The sequence below is a fragment of the Neomonachus schauinslandi genome, chromosome 12, assembly GCF_002201575.2.
Source record: "Neomonachus schauinslandi chromosome 12, ASM220157v2, whole genome shotgun sequence".
Taxonomy (NCBI): Eukaryota; Metazoa; Chordata; class Mammalia; order Carnivora; family Phocidae; genus Neomonachus; species Neomonachus schauinslandi.
In genome coordinates this window covers 98,447,294-98,470,180 of record NC_058414.1, presented here as the reverse complement: position 1 = coordinate 98,470,180, position 22,887 = coordinate 98,447,294, and the positions used below count along the sequence as shown (strand labels likewise).

General features: G+C 41.8%; 1 protein-coding gene across 6 annotated transcripts in view; it reads right to left on the bottom strand.

Moving 5' to 3' along the window:
- CUL1 (cullin 1) overlaps nucleotides 1-22,887 on the bottom strand; it is a 102,658-nt gene that overhangs the window by 53,382 nt on the left and 26,389 nt on the right. For all 6 annotated transcript variants that reach the window (XM_021693022.2, XM_021693021.1, XM_021693023.1 and 3 more), the window contains exon 2: nucleotides 12,719-13,019. In XM_021693022.2, coding sequence (XP_021548697.1) covers nucleotides 12,719-12,858 — 140 coding nt within the window. In that variant the 5' untranslated portion in view covers nucleotides 12,859-13,019. The remainder of the gene's footprint in view (nucleotides 1-12,718; nucleotides 13,020-22,887) is intronic.

Here is a 22,887-nt window from a genome sequence, read left to right as displayed (position 1 = left end):
ATCAGTGGAACAGAACAGAGAATCCAGAAATAAATCCACGTGTGTGTGGACAATGATTTTCGACAAAGGTGCCAACACCTGTCAATGGGGGAAAACGGCCTTTCAAAGACTTGTGCTGGGACAACTAAGACAGGCACACACAAATGAGTGAATTTTCAACCTTGCACCTCACACCACAGAAACTCAAAATGGATCAAAGACCTAAATGTGTACACTAAAACTATAAACCACATAGAAGAAAGCATAAGACTAAATTATGACCTTGGATTTAACAAGGGATTCTTAGACATAACAACAAAAGGATAAGCAACCAAAGGGGGAAAAAAAAAAATCAATGAATTGGACTTCATCAACATTTAAAACTTTTGCATCAAAGTCCAATCAAGAAAAAGAAAAGTCAATCCACAAAATGGGAGAAAATATTTGTAAATCATATATCTGATAAATATTTGTTTAGTATAAAAGAACCCTTACAATTCAATAAAAAGACAACCCAATTAAAAAAATGGGCAAAGAATCTTAACTGACATTTTTTTAAGCAAGGTATAAAAACCGCCAATTGACACATCATTAGTCATCAGGGAAATATAAGTCAAAACCACAATGATAACACTTCATACCCATTAGGAAGGCTAGACTCAAAAAGACAATACCAAATGTTGGTCAGGACGTCGATAAACTGGAGCCCTCACATGCAGCTGGTGGGAAAGTAAAACGGTACGGCCACTTTGGAAAAGTCATGCACAATGCTTAAACACAGAGCTCCCATGTGACCCAGAAATTCCGCTTCTGGGTATCTACCCAAGAGTATGAAAACATTATGTCCATACAAACACTTGTTCACAGATATTTAGAGCAGCACTATTCGCAATAGCAAAGAGGCAGAAATAACCCAAATGTCCATCAACTAATGGGTGAACAAAATGTGTATCCATCTGGCACAGTATCGTACGGTCATAAACATGAATGAAATATTGATATATGTTATAACATGGGGGAAACTTGAAAACATTATGGTAAATGGAAGATGGCAGTCACAGGAGACCACAGGGATTAGTCTGCTCAGGCTGCTATAACCAAATACGACAGACTGGGGGGCTTAAACAACAGAAATTTAATTTCTCACAGTTCTGGAGGCTGGAAGTCCAAGATCAAGGTGCCATCAGGGTTGGTTCCTGGTGAGGTCGCTCTTCCTGGCCTGCAGATGGCTGCCTCTCCCTGTCTCCTCACATGCCTTTCCTCTGTTCCTGCTTGGAGATAGCACTCTCTGGGGTCTCTTCCTCTTGAGGACACCAACCTTATACTTATAGGCTTAGGGCCCACCTTAGGATCTCATTTAACCTTAATTATTCCCCCAAAGGCCCAAACTTTGAGGTTAGGGCTTAAACATATAAATTTGGGGGATACACAATTCTGCCCATAAAACCACATATAATAGGATTACATTTACCCAAAATGTTCAGAATAGACAAATCTATTAAGACAGATTTACAGGGGCACCTGGTGCCTCAGTCGTTAAGCGTCTGCCTTCGGCTCGGGTCGTGGTCCCGGGGTCCTAGGATAGAGCCCCGCATTGGGCTACCTGCTCTGCCAGGAGCCTGCTTCTCCCTCTTCCACTCCCCCTGCTTGTGTTCCCTCTCTGTGTCTCTCTCTGTCAAATAAATAAATTAAAAAAAAAAAAATCTAAAAAAAAAAAAAAGATTTACAGAAAGATTACTAAGGGTGGAGAGAGTAAGGGATGGTAACTAAAGGGTATAGGGTTTGTGAGGTAATGAAAATGGTTCTCAAATTTTCTGTAGTTGACAGTTGAGCACATCTGAATATATTAAAAACCACTGAAAAACCACTTAAATGGATGAATTGTTAGGCATGTGACTTATTATCTCAATAAAATCATTATTAAAAAATTCAATGCAATCCTAATTTTTTTTTTAAAGATTTTATTTATTTATTTGACAGAGAGAGAGATAGAGCAGGAACACAAGCAGGGGGAGTGGGAGAGGGAGAAGCAGGCTTCCTGCTGAGCAGAGAGCCCGATGTGGGATTCGATCCCAGGACACTGGGATCATGACCTGAGCCGAAGGCAGACGCTTAACGACTGAACCACCCAGGTCCTCCAATGCAATCCTAATCTTAATCCTGGCAGTTTTTAGAGTAGAAGTCAACAAACTACATATAAAATTTATAGAGAAATGCAAAGGACCTCCAATAATTGGTGGAGCGGAGACAAAGTTGGAAGACATACTACGTGACTTCCCAAGAATTTTCATCATGTGATGGTAATCAAGAAAAAATGAAAATAGCAGTCAATATCCCACATGAACACAGATGCAAAAATATTTCACAAAACACAAACCAAGTAGTAAGATAGCATTCCTTTAAGATGGATATATAGATCAACGAAACAAAAATCTAGAAATAGAACCATACTTATACTCTCACTTAATTTTAACAAAGGCCCCAAAGCAATCTATTGGGGATAAGTCTTTTCAACAAATGAGGCTGATTTAAAAATGGATGTCCATATGGTGGAAAAATTAACCTCAAGCCTATCTCACACCATATACAAAAGTTAATTCAGGACGGATTCTAGGTCTAAATGTAAAAGCCCAAACCATGAAACTTTATGAGGAAAACACATTATCTTTGTGACCTAGGGAAAGGCTTCGTATAGGTCCCAGAAAGCAATAACGGTCAAAAAAAAAAAAAAAAATTAAATTTGGTTTCCTCAAAATAAAAAACACCTGTTCATCCAAAGACACCATTAAGAAAAGGAACAGCAAGCCTTGGACTGGGAGAAACATTAGCAAAACCTATGTGACAAAATACTGGTGCCCTAAATACAGAAAGAACCCCTACAACTCTATGATACTGTACAAAGGAAGAAGATGCTAGATTATGTGGCTCTTCCATAACTGTGCCTCTGTGAAGGACAGCTGAGGGCTTTTGGTGTGTCCCATATGCTGCTCTTGGTAATTTAAAGTGTGTTTCTTCACTCATGGTACCCATGGTTTTAATCCTGGCAACATTCACGATGGGTCCCTGGTCTTTCAGCTCCAATACAGACTGGCTGCTCTCTAGACCAACTGGACAATACTAATTCTGGAACTTTATCCTGCTCCCTTAAATTTCAACCACAGGTTAGTGGTTATCTCTTAATTCTCTGTACACAGAGATTTCCTAAATTTGTTCCTGGTATTGATCTTCTCATTATCGCATCTTCAGTTCTGAGAAATGATTTTATATTCTCTTTATAGAAAGATATTACAAATTAAAAAAAATATATATCACCTCTTCTGTTTTTCTCCAGAATTTCTAACAGTCAGACATTAGGCCTCTTGGGTAGTTCTCAGTCTCCAAAGCTTCGTGCCCTTTTATTTCACTTTCTGCTATTCTTCCAGCTCTATTACTTTTCTTTTTAAAACCTGAGTTATCATTTGAACCATGAGGTCTTTCTTTATGGCATCCTGTTCCTAATTTACTACTGTAATAAGAAGCTTCTTCTATCTGACAATGCTAACTTCTAAACGTTTTTCTTCTGTTCCATGTATCATCAGCTTCTCTTGTTCGCTTTTGTTCTGTTTGTTGATCCTGTTATTTCACACGACTACTACTCCTTAGTACTCATCACGGTAAGGTACTGAAATACCCACTGGAAATGCCACTGGCCTGTGTGAGACTGGTGGGCCCCAGCGGGTGAGCTGACCACTTCACTGCTGCCTCCTCTCCGGCTGATAAATGGATTGGCTTTTCAGGGCCATTCATTCTTCCAGAGAACTGTTTGGTCTCCAGCATCGCCACCAGGATTTTGATAGGTAACTGGGGACTCATCACTCTAGATGCTTTCTATTGTAGCCAGTGTTGATAGTTCCTACTTACGCCGACCTCTAAGCCTCCTGTCTTCTGACACGGTCCCATTCGACGTATTCTAAATACAAGCAACAAGTTGTATGCCAGGGACATTCGCTCTTGGCTGCCAACTGTTCTGTACTTGGGAGTAGAGGCAGATGATGGGCTTTTAATTTTACAGATTTGGGATCTATTCCTCATCTCCCCAGCACTGGCCCGTCTCACACTACCTCCTGCCACACCGGAGGCTTCAGATCCTGAGCCTCTCCAGCCCTGCAGGAACAGTGGCTTTCCTGCCACGTCTGCCTCTGAGCACCTCTGAACCAAGGTTCCCATGTCCTGGTAATCAGTACGCTGCCTCCTCTGCCTTTCAACTTCCAAAACTTTTTTTTCCTTTTTCAAGTTTTTATTTAAATTCCAATTAGTTAACATACAGTGAAATAGTTTCAAGTGTAGAATTTAGTGATTCACTTATATTACAACACCCAGGGCTCATCAGAGTTAAGTATACTCTTTTTTTTTTTCTCTCAAAAGAAATTTGTTGAATTCTCACCTACGGTGTTTATTCTCTTCCATCCTTTGTCTTTGTTGATCTTAAAGTTCTTTTACTATCATTTTAGTGATGTAACAAATGGGAAAGTCAAAATGTAATTTTCATCTGTAACCAGAAGCCCAGAAATTGGCTCCTTTTGTTTCCTATTTCTATTGCCACTGCCCTAGTTCAGAACTTAGGCACTATCCCGCATGGATTATTGCTATTAAGAACAAGCTGGTCTCTTGCTGTCTTTGACTTCTTCTTGTTTTAGTCCCATATGGTTTCCAGATTAAGCCTCCTAAAATTTGTTGATATCAAGTCATTAATTCTCAAGTCATATATCTAAACTCTATAGAACCTACACTTCCAAAATCAAAACAGTACAACATGTACAAACTCACCTGGTTTTCAAGGTTCACTAAAATGTGGCATCATCCATTTATCCAAGCCAGTTAAACTAACCAATTCATCAGTTATTTTTATATTACAATACAAGCTAGCCAAGGCCATGTCCAAGTGCTATTTCCTGCTTTCTCATTCATCTTTCTCCCTCCAACCAAACTCGGCAAGACTTTTATCCCTTCTTTTCTCCGTATCTATAGTCATCCTTTGAAGTCCACTTAAATTGTACTGGTTCATGAAACTGTCCAACTTTGCCAGGGTCAAAATCTTTCCGCCTCCTATCTCCTATGCAACATTACCTGTCTGCACTACTCATTATAGATTTTGTAATTAACAAAATGAGACCATCAAAATATCCCATCATAAATATTCCATCACACACACCCCATGTGCACCATCATCTTCCATTTCATTAGGCATTTGAAATAACATATAAGAATACCTGAAACATAACAGAAAAATAAAAAAAAATAAGCCAGAATACATATCTACAGAACAGGAAAATAAAACAGGGTACAAAATCATAACATCTGAGCCAGAATCCTACAATTTACCTAAACAAAGTGACCTACATATGAATTACAGAAAAAAATATACTACACATTTGGAGGACTATCTGCCAAAAGTAATTTTGATTTCAGAGTATTATCTTCAACATTTCTAACAGTATTCGGGTAACTCAACCAACTGTTCGGCTGATTCCTAATTCTGACTAAAGTACAAATATTATCAGAGTAACAGAGGAAAAGGAAAATAAATTTTTCCGTTGTCTCTAACGAAGATGCTTGTCTCCAGATGACACAGGAACAGCTACAAGTGGTTAGCTGTAAGCTCAAATGGGGTGCACTCAGACCATCCCTGTCCCCTCACGGGGATGGCTTAGAGCAAGTTCTCTGTAAGGATCAATAACCAGCGAACCATTTGCACAAAAAACACAGATACACGTTTACTTACAATTGAGGATTTGTGTTAAAGGTGATTTTTAGGTTAATATAAACATCCGTTTTGTGTGTGTGTGGGGGGTGTCCATGCATGTGCACAGGTAACAGAGAGATGTGCCCAAGAAAGCAGCTACAGGGACCCCTGGTGTGCCCAGACTCAAATGGAAGATGGAAGGAAAGGAGGTGGACTTTTCACCATGCGTTTTGGACTTCTAAATTTTACAAAAGGATTATTGATCTGAAAAAAAAATCCCATTTTAAAAACCTCCCAAATAGATCTACTCTTGGGTTCACATAGTTTTTCCTACAGGTAGTTGTAATCCACAGAGAGAGTGGTTGTGTCCAATTGTGGAAGACTTCAGCCTAAAGCCCGGCTACTCTTCATGGAAACTGCTGGCCTAGGGAATCCCTACTTGGCTGTATTCATGAAGAGGAAACAGACACAACGCTGATACGGAAGATAATAATAGGTGTATTTCTTTTTTTTTTTAAGAGAGGGAAGGAAAGGCGGGTGCAGAGGATGGAGAGAGAATCCTCAAGCAAACTCCCAGCTGAGAGCAGAGTCTGATGCGGGGCTCCATCTCATGACCCTGAGATCATGACCTGAGCAGAAGCCAAGAGTTGGACGTTTAACCAACTACACCATCCAGGTGCCGCTAGGTGTATACTTTTGAGGGAGCAGCAAACCACCTCTTACCAAAAAAATGGCATGGATGGTGCTTTGAATCAAGGCTGAGTCTGCAGAAAGACAACCATAGCCCACCCCCCTAGACAGACTTTATGTAGCTCTGACAACACACAATCTTCAGTTTGCATTTTTTTTTTTTTTATCGTAGCTTTGAATCAACTGTAATATGTGGGGAAATGTTATCAGAAAAGGAAAAAGCAGATTCTTCGTGTGTATCAGAAGCTGCTGGAGAGAAGTCTTCTATCCAGGGGAGCTAGTCCTTCCGTGAGTCACCCTGGAATCAGACGTGAGGAAAGACACTGCTGGAGTATTTCGAGTGCAGCATCTGGAAGGGAGAATAATCCATATCGAAAGAAGGACTCTAAAATGGATGCACTCACTCCTCAATGACTGGGTGTGTTTTTTCCTGCTGTGGGGAAACCACAGCCCTCAGGCTTCCAGATGCTTTCTTGCTTCATGAAGTGGGGCTCCTTCTGTCGCTTCGCTTCCAGGAGACCACACTTACCACTTGCTGTTCTAACACATGCATAACTTCGTATTAATCATCACTTACTTTAGATGAAGAGTATAAAAACAAAAGATGACCAGTATTTAGAAGAAAATGGGTCACATCTAAAATTATTTTTAAACCAAAACCAACTAAAATAGACTATGAGGATAAACTAAATATAGGAATTAAGAGGAAACCATCAAGAGGTAAAAATAAACTAAAAATCTAAAAGGTAACAAAATAGAAGCTCCATATAGGAGTCAGTTGGTAAGTTGTTTTATACTAAGGCAGCCAGAGTCTAACAAACACACATATTTGGCTTTTATAACTTTTGAGTCTTTTCAAAAAGCTCTCTGGAGTTTCTTTGGCAACACAGCCTTTGGGCAGAAAATAGCTGAGGACCCGAGCAGACACGGGGCCTCTCACTCGGTCGTCTGTCCAGGCCTCTCGGCGCCGGCAGGCCGGTAAGTGGTAGGTGGTGTGGCAGTTTGTGTTAAAGAGCCAAGCCTGGTTCTGTCTCCCAAATAGGCCGTACAACTCTTCCGTCGCCCCAGATCTGTTCAATCATCTGCCAAGGCATACTTTTGCAGGACTGGTAGGGAAGAGTCACTGAAAGGGGTCACATCGGATGCAAAGGGGTCTGAGGCAAAGCTCCCCACGTGCGCACTTTCCTGCAGATGTTTCCAGCCCTTGCCTGCTGCAGGGACTGTAGGGATGGCTCGTCTCCCCCTGCAGGAGTGGTCCGCACACATCCAGCTGCAAGACAAGGGGAGGACTGCTGGCGCTTCGGGGAAAGGTGGGCGACTCCACTGACTCCCCCCCACCCAGCACCACGCCTTCCACTTAAAGCAAACACATCTGGGGGACCACTCCACGACTTTTAGTTCCCACCAAACTCAAACCACTTTCATTTTCTAAAAGAGAAGTCAATTCAACTAAAGAAGCAAAACTAAACAGAACTCTTTTCCACCACTTCTCACCCAGCTGGAACTTACAAAGGAATTTTAAACAATTAACTTGTATTAAAATCATTTGGAAAGACTACACTAAAAGTTGCATTAAAAATACTTTCTGGGGCGCCTGGGTGGCTCAGTCGGTTAAGCGACTGCCTTCGGCTCAGGTCATGATCCTGGAGTCCCGGGATCGAGTCCCGCATCGGGCTCCCTGCTCGGCGGGGAGTCTGCTTCTCCCTGACCCTCCTCCCTCTCATGCTCTCTGTCTCCCATTCTCTCAGATAAATAAATAAAAAATCTTAAAAAAAAAAAAAAAGACTGATCCAATCTCGGGCACCTGGGTGGCTCAGTAGGTTAAGCATCTGCCTTCGGCTCAGTCCGGAACCCAGGGTCCTGGGATCAAGTCCAGCATCAGGCTCCCTGCTTGGCAGGGAGTCTACTTCTCCCTCTGACCCTTCCCCTCTCATGCTCTCTCTCATTCTCTCTCAAATAAATAAATAAAAATTTTTAAAAATATCTTTAAAAAAAAAGAAAGAAAGAAAGAAAATGCTCGAGGTGTACTATGAATCAAATTTAGGAGAGGCGCCTGAGTGGCTCGGTCGGTTTAGTGTCTGACTCTTGATTTTGGCTCGTCCTGAGACCAAGCTTGGCGTCAGGCTCCATGCTCAGCGGGGAGTCTGCTTCAAGATTCTCTCTGCCCCTCCCCCTGCTCATGCGCAAGCTATCTGTCTCTCAAAATAATAAATAAATCTTCAAAATTTAGAAGGAAAAAACCTGAACATATCATGTTTATACTAATAAACAAAAAAATTGCTTCTAGGGGCAACTATATGCAATATAATTTCTGTGGGTTCTCTCTCAAAGATAAATACAATTTGTCAATCCTAAAAACTATTTTTATAAGGTCAGTAATGAGAGGCAGCATTTCACAAGTAAGTATACCTAGGACCTATATTTGCATAATGAAAACAAATAATAAACTGTATTTTATTTTTTTTTAAAGATTTTACTTATTTATTTGACAGAGAGAAACCACTAGAGAGTGAACACAAGCACGGGGAGCGGGAGAGGGAGAAGCAGGCTCCCGGCCTAGCAGGGAGCCCGATGCGGGGCTCGATCGCAGGACCCCGGGATCATGACCTGAGCTGAAGGCAGATGCTTAACGACTGAGCCACCCAGGCGCCCCATATTTTAATATGTATTTTCTTTTTCTTTTTTTAAAAAGATTTTATTTATTTAAGAGAGAGAGAGTGAGAGAGAGAGCCCAAGAGGGGGTAGGGTCAGAGGGAGCAGACTCCCTGCTGAGCAGGGAGCCCGACGTGGGACTCGATCCCAGGACTCCAGGATCATGACCTGAGCCGAAGGCAGTCGCTTAACCAACTGAGCCACCCAGGCACCCTAATATGTATTTTCTATACCGAAAATCTAAAAAGCACAGAAGAGCATTTTAAAACTTATCTATAAAAAAAAATATCGGGACACCTTGATGGCTCAGTCAGTTAAGCATCCAACTCTTGGTTTTGGCTCAGGTCATGATCTAAGGGTCATGGGATCGAGCCCTGTGTCCAGCTCCTCACTCAACATGAAGTCTGCTTGAGATTCTCTCCCTCTTCCTCCCGCCCCGTGTGCAAGCATGTGTGAGCTCTCTCAATAAATAAATTTTTTTTTTTTTTTAAAAGATTTTATTTGACAGAGAGATAGAGAGCACAAGTAGGCAGAGTGGTAGGCAGAGGGAGAGGGAGAAGCAGGCTCTCTGCCGAGCAGGGAGCCAGACGTGGGGCTCAATCCCAGGACCCCAGGATCATGACCTGAGCCGAAGGCAGCTGCTTAAGCGACTGAGCCACCCAGGCGCCCCTCAATAAATAAATTTTTAAAAAAACATATCACCGGGCGCCTGGGTGGCTCAGTTGGTTAGGTGACTGCCTTCGGCTCAGGTCATGATCCTGGAGTCCCGGGATCGAGTCCCGCATCGGGCTCCCTGCTCGGCAGGGAGTCTGCTTCTCCCTCTCCCACTCCCCCTGCTTGTGTTCCCTCTCTCGCTGTGTCTTTCTCTGTCAAATAAATAAATAAAATTAAAAAAAAAAAAAACAACAAAAAAAAACATATCACCTATAAGTCCAATACCTATGGAGAGCTACTTTCAATACGGTGCTATGTTGTTTTTCAGAAGCAGAGAGGGTGTGCTGAGGGTTCACGGGACACGTACCACTTTGTATCCTGCTTCTCCCTTGTTACAGACATTATTACATGTCAATGAATACTCTTCAGTGTATTTTTATTGGCTATTTATAACCTTTAAATGCCACGTCATCCTTAGTGATGAATACTAAGGTTGGTTTCCACTGTTTCCTATTATTAAAATATTTCTAACAGCCTTGCACATACAATTTGAATATCACTATTTCCTTAGAACAGAATTAAAAATTAAAACAAAATGAAACATTGGGCCAAAGTACATTTGGGTCTTTGTATTTCTAAATTTCTCTCAAGAAAGCTCACAGCAAACAACATTTCCATCTAACTATAGGAACTCATCTCCCCTCACTCTTTGCCAACACTGGCTATAATCATTTCTTTTTAAAACTTTCCAGTTTTGGGGCGCCTGGGTGGCTCAGTTGGTTAAGCGACTGCCTTCGGCTCAGGTCATGATCCTGGAGTCCCGGGATCGAGTCCCGCGTCGGGCTCCCTGCTCGTCAGGGAGTCTGCTTCTCCCTCTGACCCTCCCCCCTCTCATGTGCTCTCTCTCTTTCAAATAAATAAATAAAATCTTTAAAAAACAACAACAACAACAAAAAAAAAACTTTCCAGTTTTGGTATAAAAAATTTATTTAAGATTTTATTTATTTGAGAGAGAGAGAGAGGGAGAGAAAGCACAAGCAGGGGGAGGGGCAGGAGAAGCAGGCTCCCTGCTGAGCAGGGAGCCCAACACGGGGCTTGGTCCCAGGACCCTGGGATCATGACCTGAACCTAAGGCAGACGCTTAGCTGACTGAGCCACCCAGGCACCTCTAATTCTTCATTTCTTCCATAATTATGAGGTGGGATATTTTGTCATTTGCATTTCTTCTGTGAATCAGTTATGTCCTTTAGAGCCTTACTTTCAAAGCACGGAAAAATATATATGAGAATAGTAGCTTACATTTGGAAAAATTAGAAAATACCTTTATGCTTAAGTTTATTTGATATAAACCATGTTCATTAGGTATCAAAGATTACTAAAAAAAAAAAAAAAAAAAAAAAGTACAAGATGAAAATGTCCAGGGGTGCCTGGGTGGTTCAGGTCATGATCTCAGGGTCCTGGGATCCAGTCCCACATGGGGCTCCCTGCTCAGCAGGGAGCCTGCTTCTCCCTCTGCCTCTGCCCCTCCCCCACCCCCGCTGGTGCTCTCTCCGTCTCTCAGATAAATAAATCAATAACATCTTAAAACAAACAAACACGAAAATGTCCAAATACATTCGTTGGGTTAGACGGTTATTTCAAAGTAGACCTGGATCATCATGAATGTATTGTGAAAAGAATTTATTTTTTTTGGCTTGATCTGCTTTTCTGTGAGATTCTGAGTTTCTATAAAAGAGAAGTCTGCAGCAGGCCGGTGAAGGGGGTAGAAAGGCCACCACCTGGACTAGTCCCCTCATGCCCACAGCTCCCATGGGAGAGCTGGCGGGGGGCTAAGCGTGTCCAGCTGAGGAGAGTGACGGCAGCAGCTGAGCTGAGACCTGACTGCGCAACTGGCAGGGACTGAGCAGCAGCAGGACCAGCATGTCCTGGCATGTTATCCCTGCAGAGCGTCTGCTGCAGGCGGCCCACGGCTCAGATTTACTCCCGGGTGAAAAAGGGCCCGTAACTCCAGGGATCGTGAACTGTGTCACAGAACATCAGGATGGAGATTAAATATGAATCCTGAGTATGCTTATGTTGTAACCTCCTGCGAGGTAGATAGCCAAGACTAGGAAACAGGAATGTGATTCCTAGTGTACTGGTTGGGGAAAAAGAAGACTTCAAAAAAAAAAAACCAGAATAAACTATTTCAGCCCACAGTACTACAGGGTTTAAAAAAACAGAAACTTCAACGTTGATGAGAACTTGTAGGCGTAAGGAAAAAAAAGAAAGACATCAACGCACAGGTTTCTTTTGATTCCAAGGCAAAAATCATGACTTGAGGTGTATGTTGACCCAAATAAAAAAGGATCCTGACCTAGAAACGAGGGGCAGGTAGATCTGGGGTCTGGCAAAAACAGAAACTTCAACCACATGGCCCAGCGGGCAGACTCGATCACATGGGCTGCTCTCAGTTATGCCACAAGGACCCGCACATCATCCTGCATTCCCGAAATATAATGGTGTCGATAAACGGAATAAGAAATTACATTACCTATCAAGTTCAAAAGAAAGAACACCTACTATTATTTACCCACTTGACTGTTACATACCCACCTGCAAAGAATGCACTCTATTTTACTACCAAAAAAAAAAAAAGTTACTGTATTGTAACTACAGTTGACCCTTGCAGAACTTTCTGCAATGACAGAAGTTGTCTGCCACCTACTAAGCACCTGAAATACAGAAACCATGACTTAGGAACGGTTCATTTTAAGTGACTGCGAATGTAAACAGCCACATGGAGCGAGTAACTACTACACTGAACAGCATTGTTTTAGACTAACCAACTAGCCAATTTCACCTCTGGTCAAAAAACTTAAAGAGTGAGTTCATTTTTAAAGCTATAAAAAGAACTCTGATTATATCACAGGGTGAGCTGGAAAGAGAAAACACGATGTAAAACTTCTAACAATTCACAGATCGTACTAGTGAATAATCAAAATTCTAAGCAAATTAATTTCAGCTCAAGCAGTAGGATACGTGTAGAGTTCCATGTATCTGGATTTTGCCATACTTTGTCTGGTATATACTTGCTGGATTCCAGCTCTGAGGTCGTCCCATATCTGGTCAAGGCCAATCTGCTTCAGTCCATGGGGATTCTGACTCCTGTTTGATGACATTGTGAGTAATATTCTGAAGTCGTCCAGTGTAGCAATCCTTATGCAAGGTACAGCTAATTCTCCATTAGATGAAAATATACAGTATCATTCCAAATTTATTCACAGCAGCTCAGAAGGGATGTCCTTTAAATGTAGAGAATGAAATCTCATTGCAGGCAAACCTGAAGAAAAAATAAAGCAAGTTAATGAATTTTTTCTTGACATCCTGGGGTGGGTAATAGGGTGCCTGCCACACAGATAGAAACATTGTCTGTAGGCATTAGAGGGTACCACGCTAATCTAGAGAATATTTCTCTTTCTCTGTGGAGACAAACTCATATGATCTACGTACAGAAATATGCTTACTTAAGAGATTTAGTTCGGAATCCTATGAACTCAAGAAAAGTGCTCACAAGAGAAGCTGGGTGAAACTGCGTAAGTACAACTAACACTGTAGCCTTTCTTTGCCTTCTGAGGTAAAACTTAAACTATACGACTTGACCCACATAACAATTACAAAGATAAACCCAAAGGAAACTCCCAGACCGAGAAAATCAAATACCTAAAAAGTAGGAAAAACCAGCCTCACTGGTTATCTGTGAATTTTAAGAATTTTTCACTTAGCACTTTGCAAAAATGCAGATGTTGGTGAGGCTGAGGTGCAGGGAAATGGTCACTCACCTTTCAGAAGGGAATCTGGCAAGAATCATCAAAAAAAAAAAATTTTTTTTTTAAAGACTTTATTTATTTATTTGACAGAGAGATAGAGAGCACAAGTAGGCAGAGCGGCAGGCAGAGGGAGAAGCAGATTCCCCGCTGAGCAGGGAGCCCGATGCGGGGCTCGATCCCAGGACCCTGGGATCATGACCTGAGCCGAAGGCAGACACCCAACCGACCGAGCCACCCAGGCGCCCCGAGAATCATCAAAATTTAAGATGTTCCTTAAATTCAGAGACTGGGGTTTGAAGCTCGGCTCCACACCTACTGGGTATAAGGACTTGGCTAAGGTACTTCACACTTCTCTAAGCCTCAATTTCTGAATCTACAAAAGGGGGGGGGGTCAATCATTTTCTTCAGACAGTTACTGTGAAACTTAAGTAAGACAACGTATATACAATATTTAACACAGAGTAAATGCTCAACAAATAATACTGGCTATTATTTCCAAGTGTATAAGGCTACTACAAAATATAACTTATAATGCTTTAGGATCTCGGGATCCACAGATAAAGCACCTCACTATTCAGTATCATGTTAACTCAGTATTCCTCCATATGCAATACTACAGTCACACCTTACGGATCGTCTGTGTCTATCACATCAAAATGTGGAGCTTGTTAAATGAGTACTCCTGTAAAATTCAGAAACAATGAATTATTTTAATGGCTCCATAAAATAAATGTTGGGAGGTGAACGGTGTCTGGAGGAATAAGGATGGGTTGTCAAAGCCTGCCAATTCAGGTTTGAGCTCCGCAAGGAACTGGGGGCATCCTGCATCTTCGATGGCATCATAGAGCTCTCCCTAGGCTAAGGCACATTTAAGGAGAATGCAGTTCATGCTTGTGGATCAAGTCTGAACTACCGAAAACTAAATAATCTCTAATACTTATAATCTAAGCTTTGGGATCTAATATTTTATGAAACCACAATCCCGTTCTTGATCCTGAAAGTATTTTACATCATCCATTCAAAGAAGTATGTTCAAATGCAGAATACAAAGATCGCTAACACAAGAATTCCCTCAAGTTTTAAAGGAAACCAACAACTCAGCAACCGCTTTGCAAATGTTCCCTAAATGTAAGTGCAATCTGCCTTTCCTTCCGTCTACCTTGGGGGGGGGGATCAGGCCAACACCCGACTCGATGGTACGGCTGGGACTCGTGGTACTGCCTGGTATCATTACCTAGTTAAGCCTGCACTCCTTCCTCACGCTTAATTTTCCCCTAAGGGGAAATTATCACTTAAATTCCCCAGACTCACACAGTTAATTCTATCTTAGATAAGCCTTCTCTAGATACTCTTTTACTCCTTTTTCTCCTCTTCTAATTTCTAGCAGCAACTGAGAAAAATGTTCCATTCCTCCCATTTTCACCTTTCCCTCACCCTATCATTTCCACTGGGCACCCTAAAAGTAACTTCAAGTAAATGGATTCCTATGGAGCCACCATCAACCTTCCTTCTTCAAACCTCCACATGCCAGCAATTCACGAAGTGTATCTCCAGCCCAGCTGGCTTCTCTCAAGTCCAGGCTCGGCTCTACATCCGAGTGTCTAGTTCAGTCCCCTCCCGGATGTCGCACACCCCCCAGGTCTACGGCTGAACTCAGGGACTGTCCTAGCTCCACTGTTCACCGCGGCTGCCCATCTCCGTAAGTGGCAGCTCCACGTATCCACGTGTCAGAAATTGGGGAATAATTCTAATGTCTCCTTCCTACTCTTTCACAGTCTAGGGCTACTGATTTTACCCTCTGGGGTCATGTCACATCCACTCACTCACTGCCTCCGTTTCCCATCCCAGTGGACGATGAGGATGACGACATCATCATCACTGTCATCGTCGTCGTCGTCGTCATACACCGGGCTGCCGTCTGAGCCGTCTACACTGGACTCCCAGAGCGCCCCTCCCCTTGACTCACCCCCTCGAGGCTTCACACAGCAGCTGAGTCGAAAACTAGAAATCTGATTAGGCGTCACCCCAAGAGCAACAGGGAGTCAAACTGGTGTCGGAGGCAGGGAAATCCTGAACAAGGCACTCCCAGATCTTCTCTTCTCTTTGGGAAAACTTGAAACAATTTACTGAGTTGTTTTATAGGAGATTAATCATTTCCACACCACCCCCCAACACCAATACAGTCAAGCACAAAAGCCACAGCCCCTCCCTCGCGCACCTGACAAAGGACCGCAGCCTGGCCCAGGAGCCAGCCCTGCCCAGACCCTGCCCTGCCCGGACCCTGCCCTGCCCAGAGCCCTGCCCTTCCTGGAGCCCTGGCAGCCACACCGTGCAAGCCATTCGCTCTCTACGACGGGACCCTTCTGTCTCTTCGTGTATCTCTTACAAAACTCCCCTTCGTCCCCTTGGGCACAGCCGTGCAGGCTTTCCCCTCCTTTCCTGGCTGTGCCAGTCCGCTCCCCACTCCTGAGGATCACTGCATCTGCTGCTGCTTGTGCCAGAGAGCCCCTGTGCTCATTCTCCGCCCAGTCAGACTCACTACAAGTCCCAGACAAGGTTCGCCCCCTTCATGGGACTTTCCCTTCTTATGCTTATTCCTGGTTAATTCCCTGTCGGGGTTCCTCCCTTTTCTAGTGAGAACGATCCATGGCACGGAGACCATCTCTTTTGGCTCACCATAGTATCCTGAGAACCTAGTTCAGAGCCTGGTGCATAGGTCAGTGTTTTGTATGAATAAATGAAATAATAAACCAAGGAATTAAAAAGCTGGATGTTTTTAAAGGATTTAAAAATAAGGAAATACCACTATTAGAAAGCATCTGAACTTGCCCCCAAGTCCCCCTTTAGAATCTCCATTAAATTCTATCTTGTTTCTTCTACACTCTTTCCTTCAAACACTAGATTTTAGGCTAAAATTTATTTCTTGCTGTCTCATTTAGTAATGTTGTGTATTATTCTGGTCATTGCAAATGTATACATATTTTAACATGGTGTTTAAACAGACTTAGAAGAGTTCTAGAAATTCAGTGATCATTAATATTTTATTTAACAAATATATAGTAGGAAACTATCATGTGCCAGGCACTACCACAGGAAGTCTTATGTACTATTTATAGTAAATCAGAGCAGGCACAGCACTACTGTGGAATAAAGCCCCTTCCTGAAAAGCTAACCCATTAACTTCTGGTAGGTGACAGACTTGTACACTGGAAAATTTATGTACCACACATTTCTGTACCAGAAATATTTGCTCATAAGAGCCAATTACAATAGGATTAGAGGTTAACCTTAAACATACTTCTGGCCCTTCCTTTTACAGATAAAAAAAAAAAAAAACCTGAGTCAGAGAAGCAATCAAACCTGACCAAGGTTATAATGCTATAAAGTGGCAGGACCACAAGCAGACCCCTGGATTCTCAAAAGCCAGGATTCCCCAGTACTCTAGTCTGAATTTTAGGTTCTTTCATTTGTAAGGTGTCAATAAATAGGGAAACTAATTTCAGTATTTGCAAATCAACCAACGTGATACATCACATCAATGAGAAAGAAGATAAAAGCCGTATTATCATTTCAGTAGATGCAGAAAAAGCATTTCACAAAGTACAACATCCATTCATGATAAAAATCCTTAACAAAGTAGATCTCAATGTAATAATGACTGTCTATGAAAAACCCACAGCTAACATCATCTTCAAAGGGGAAATACTGAGAGTCTTTCCCCTACAGTCAGGAACAAGACAAGAATGTCCACTCTCACCACTTTTATTCAACATAGTACTGGAAGTCCTAGTCACAACTATCAGACAAGAAAAAGAAATAAAAAGCATCCAAGTTGGCAAGGTAGAAGTAAAACACTCGGTATTTGCAGATGGCATGATAACTATAGGTAGAAAACCCTAAAAACTCCATGAGAAAACTACTAGAACTGATAAATGAACGCGGTAAATTTAGCAAATCAATATACAGAAATCTGTTGTATGTCTATATACTAATAATGAAGCAGCAGAAAGAGAAATTAAGAAAAGAAGCCCATTTACAACTGCACCAAAAATAATAAAAATACCTAGGAATAAACAGCCAAAGAGGTGAAAGACCTGTACGCTGAACACCATAAAACACTGATGAAAGAAAATGAAGATAACACAAACGGAAAGACATCTCACGCTCATGGATTGGAAGAACAAATATTGTTAAAATAAATACCTGTAACCACCTAAGCAATCTACAGATTTAATGCAATCCCTATCAAAATACCAATGCATTTTTCACAGAACTAGAACAATCAATCCTAAAATTTGTATGGAACCACAACAGACCCCCCCCCGCCAAGTAGCCAAAATAGTCTTGAAAAAGAAAAACAAAACTGGAGGTATCACAATTCCAGACTTCAAGTTATATGACAAAGTTATACAAAGTGATCAAAACAGTACGGTACTGGCACAGAAACAGACAGATCAGCGGCCTAAAATGGAAAACCCAGAAATAAACCCACAATTATATGGCTGATTAATCTTCAACAAAGGAGGCAAGAATATACAATGGGAAGACAGTTTCTTCAACAAATGGTGTTGGGAAACAGGACAGCTACGTGCAAAAGAAGGAAACTGGACTACTTTCTTACACCATACACAAAAATAAACTCAAAATGGATTAAAGGCCTAAATGTGAGACCTGAAAGCATAAAAATCCTTGAAGAGAACACAGGCAGTCATTTCTCTGACATCAGCCGTAGCAACATTTTTCTCGATAAGCCTCCTGAGGCAAGGGAAATAAAAGTAAAAAACCCAAACCAAACAAAAACAAAACAAAACAAAAACCCACCAAAAATATTGGAACATAAAAATAAAAAGCTGCTTCTACATGCAAAGAAAACAATCAACAAAACTGAAGGACAATCTACTGAATGGAAGATTTTCTGCAAATGACACATCCAATAATGGGTTAGTATCCAAAATATATGAAGAACTGATACAACTCAACACCAAAAAACCCCAAATATTCCAACTAAAAAATGGGCAGAAGACATGAAGAAACATTTCTCCAAAGGAGACATCCAGATGGCAAACAGACACATGAAAAGATGCTCAACATCATTCATCATCAGGGAAATACAAATCGAAACTACAATGAGATTTCATCTCCTACCAATCAGAATGGCTAAAATCAAAAACACAAGAAACAACAGGTGTTGGCAAGGATGGGGTGAAAAAGGAACCCTCTTGCACCGTTGTTGGGAATGCAAACTGGTAACAGTATGGAAGTTCCTCAAAAAGTTACAAAATGAACTACCCTATAATCCAGTAATCGAGCTACTGAGTATTTACCCAAAAAAATACAAAAACGCTAATTCAAAGGGATTCACGCACTCTTATGTCTACTGCAGCATTATTTACAATAGCCAAATTATGGAAGCAGCCCAAGTGCCCATTAACTGATGAATAAAGTAGATGTGGCACATAGAGTAGAATGTTACTACTGAGTAGAATATTAGCCACAAAAAAGAAAAAAAAAATCTTACCATTTGCAACAACATGGATGGAGCTAGAGAGTATGATGCTAAGCAAAATAAGCCAGAGAAAGACAAACACCATACAGTATCATTCATAAGTGGAATTTAAGAAACAAAACAAGCAAAGAAAAAAAGAGAGAGAGAGAAACCAAGAAACACACTTAACTACAGAGAAGAAACTGATGGTCACCAGATGGGAGGTGGGTAGGGAGATGGGTGAGACTGGTGATGGGGATTACAGAGCACACTTATTATGATGAGCACTGAGTAAAGTATAGAATTGTAAATCACTATATTGTATACCTGAAGCTAACAAAACACTATATCTGGAATTAAAATAAAAAACTTTTTAAAAAAGGTTTTAAAAAAAACCAAAAAACCCCCCAAAAAGCAAAAAAAAAACAAAAACCAAAATAAAACAACCCCCCCGCTCCCCACCAGGGAAACCACTAAAAGAGCCAAAAGAAAAACCCAGATTCACCAATTTTCTACTTATTAATCTTAGGAACCCAAACAGCTCTAATTAAAACAGCCAACGGTTTGAAAGAACTAACAAATCAGTCCTAGCTGTATCAAAATTAAATCCATTCAAATATTTTAAAATTTAAGAAAGCCAACTTTTAAAAAAATGCCTGACATTTTTTAAACTAAGAAAACCACTGAACAGCAGAAAGGATAAAGTCAAGACACCACTTATCCTCTGGCAAAATTAAAACACACCAAATAAAATGGTCAGTATGAGTTTTCTCTAGAACACCTCCACTCTCCTAGCTCAGCAGCAGCGTCCAAATATGTGCTTTACAAGCTCTTCCTTCCTCTACTGCACTTCTGATTCTAGTAACGAATCTTACTCTACACCAAGACTTGCTGATACTCTCTACAAGATCAAATACAACCTTTTCATGTTAAAATGTCAAGTTTACTGTATTACACATGCTTTATGTCTAGTTGTACACATGTAACTTTGTGCAACAGCACACCTCAGTTTATATGCAGAATATGCTGGAAAATAAGCAAAATATTCTATTTCAAACTACCCGTTCCAGTTTTCTAATTGTCCCCACTGGGTACCCCCAAATTCATACACAGTTGATCTGAGGTTCTCAAAAACTCACATGTCCTCATCTATTTAACTCAGAAGTTTGTTTACTTATTTATTTTTGAGAGGGGGAGGGGGGAGGGAGGGAGAGAACTCACACACGCATGCAGGGGAGGGGTAGGGCAGGGGAGGAGCTGAGGGAGAGGGAGAGAGAGAATCTTAAGCAGGCTCCACATCCAGCATGGAGCCCAGGCAAGGGGCTCCATCCCACGACCCTGAGATCAGGACCTGGGCCAAAATCAAGGATCTGATGCTTAACCGACGGAGCCACCCAGGAGCCCTGTGTTTAACCCAGAAGTTTAAAGAGGATATCTTTACCTTGTATTTTCAATATCCCCTAGGGAGCCTCACACCGATATACTTAAACATTTATTATTAATATTACAGCAAAGAAGTCTAAAACTAAGTTTAAAAGGAAACATTACAAGCAAGCATATCGAAACAAGTTTTAAAGGTCAGACCACATGCTGACAGCAGGAGCCGACCTGCTGGTATCTGGGTGGCCTTTCCGGAGCAGATGTGGGGACAGAGTTTGGGCGGGAGATGCTTCTTAGGCACGAAGCATCCATGCGATGAGGGAAGCAGGATCAGGCAGAGAGTGAGCTGTGACCAAGCCCCTACGAAGCTGGCACCCGGCCCACAGGGAGCTCTGTGGGAAGCACCCACCGTCAGAGTGTCACACACAAGGGCGCAGTCGCCGAAAGTGGGCCAGGCCAGGCCGCTCTCTGCAGCTGAGGCAGGCCCTGAAAGAGCTGAAAGTTGGGGCACCTGCTGACCAGACTGCCCACGCTGGCAGCCAACGCCCTTCCTGAAGGGGCCCCCAGGCGGGGCACCTCGTATCCACCAGGCTGTCCGAACGGACACACAATGCTCTAGTAATAGTTTTCCACTTGGGTGTGGTGGTGGTGGGGCGGGGCAAGGGGGTTAATCTGCTCATGCACCACTCAAGTGTTTGATGAATAAACTGTAAGATCGCTTGGAGTAATAACATATGACATAGGTGCCCATAAAAGATGGGCTTATCTGTCAATGTTGAAATTTCAGAAATACACCACTATACAAACTCTCTGGCCTCCATCTCTGGACCAGTCCATCAAAACTGTCAATAGCCTTAAGCAGACTTAATAAGAAGTCAGTTTCAAATGGTTTTTAGGTAAGGGGTAAAAATACTTTCCCAATAAATCATATTACATAGCCAAAAAAACTTTGGAGGTCCAAAAAGGCAATCGCTATAAAAAACAAAGACAAAACTAAAAATCTATACTTAGGAAGTTAGGTCGTTTTCAAAAGTCCTCTGGTAGGGGCGCCTGGGTGGCTCAGATGGTTAAGCCACTGCCTTCGGCTCAGGTCATGATCCTGGAGTCCTGGGATCGAGTCCCACATCAGGCTCCCTGCTCAGCAGGGAGTCTGCTTCTCCCTCTGACCCTCCTCCCTCTCATGCTCTCGGTCTCTCATTCTCTCTCTCGCAAATAAATAAAACCTTAAAAAAAAAAAAGTCCTCTGGTAGAGTAGACCCTTGACATTACTGGGTTTACCATCTGCGGTCATGAACATCCAGGAGTACCACTGAAGTTTTCAGACACAGAATCTGCAGATTTGTAGAGGAAACCAAGGCACAAAACACAACCCATCACAGGCAGGGACCAGAAGCAGTGCCCACTGGATCCAGTGAAGCCCCAACAAATCACAACACAAGCACACGCACTACTCCACTTCACTTTCATCTCTGCCTAGGAAAATAAGATAGTGGGATGGAACACAGAGTCAAAACAAACACATAATAAAGGAAAAGGGAGGCTGTACATTTAAGGACTTCTCTCAAAGACTATGTTGTTCCAAAGGGGTATGAAAGGCAACAGAATCCACATTAAACAAGCTTTCTAACAATTCAAACTGTGAACTAACCAAACAGCCCATTTCTCAAGATTAATGGTGCACAAGATTCCTTCACTGATTAGATGTGCAAACTAAATAAACCACCTCCAAGAATCCTGAAAAATATATCCTCTTTGATATTAGTAATTCAGAGTCTCATTAGTAATAAAAGGGCTTTTTTAAAAATGAGCACTTATAACAGTCTTCCACCGAACACTCACTGGAACATCAACTCAACAGAAAGAATATCAAAGGTTACGGGAAACGCTAACTTTCGTGAAGTTAAATAGTTTTGTTTGCTACAAGACTTTGGAGGCCTTATTAAGTGGACATATCTTATGAGTCTCCATCCACTCAAGCTGACTTGGCCCTAGAGTATTTTTTCTTGGACATACCTCAGGACAGGTTTTTCAAAAAAACTAATGTTTCAAGGAACAACAGAGCTTATTATTTATTTTTTTTTTTTAAAGGTAACTCTGCACTGATCCCTACTTATTTCTAACCTTCTTGGGATCAACCACACAGTTTTGCAACTTTTTCTTTAATAATGAAATATACCTCACTTCACTTAATGAAATACACCTCCTTGTTTCTGGAGCTAAAAGTCTATTGTTCATCAAACTAGTCCCCTGTTAAAGAGCTTGTAGGTGTTTATTTTTCAATAGTTGTAAGTGATACTAGAACAAGCAGTCTTCTAAGGATTTCTCTCCTGCTGACTTGACTGCACGATAAATGCCTGTATGTATCTATATGATAAATGGACTATGGAACCATCTACCAGGTTAGAACACAGTAGAGGAGGAACAGCAAGAACAGACTGGTGGGAGGCAGGCTACTCAGTGCTTGTGAATCATCCTAGGAGGCCGGGCTGTGGAGAGATCATCTCTGACAGGCACTA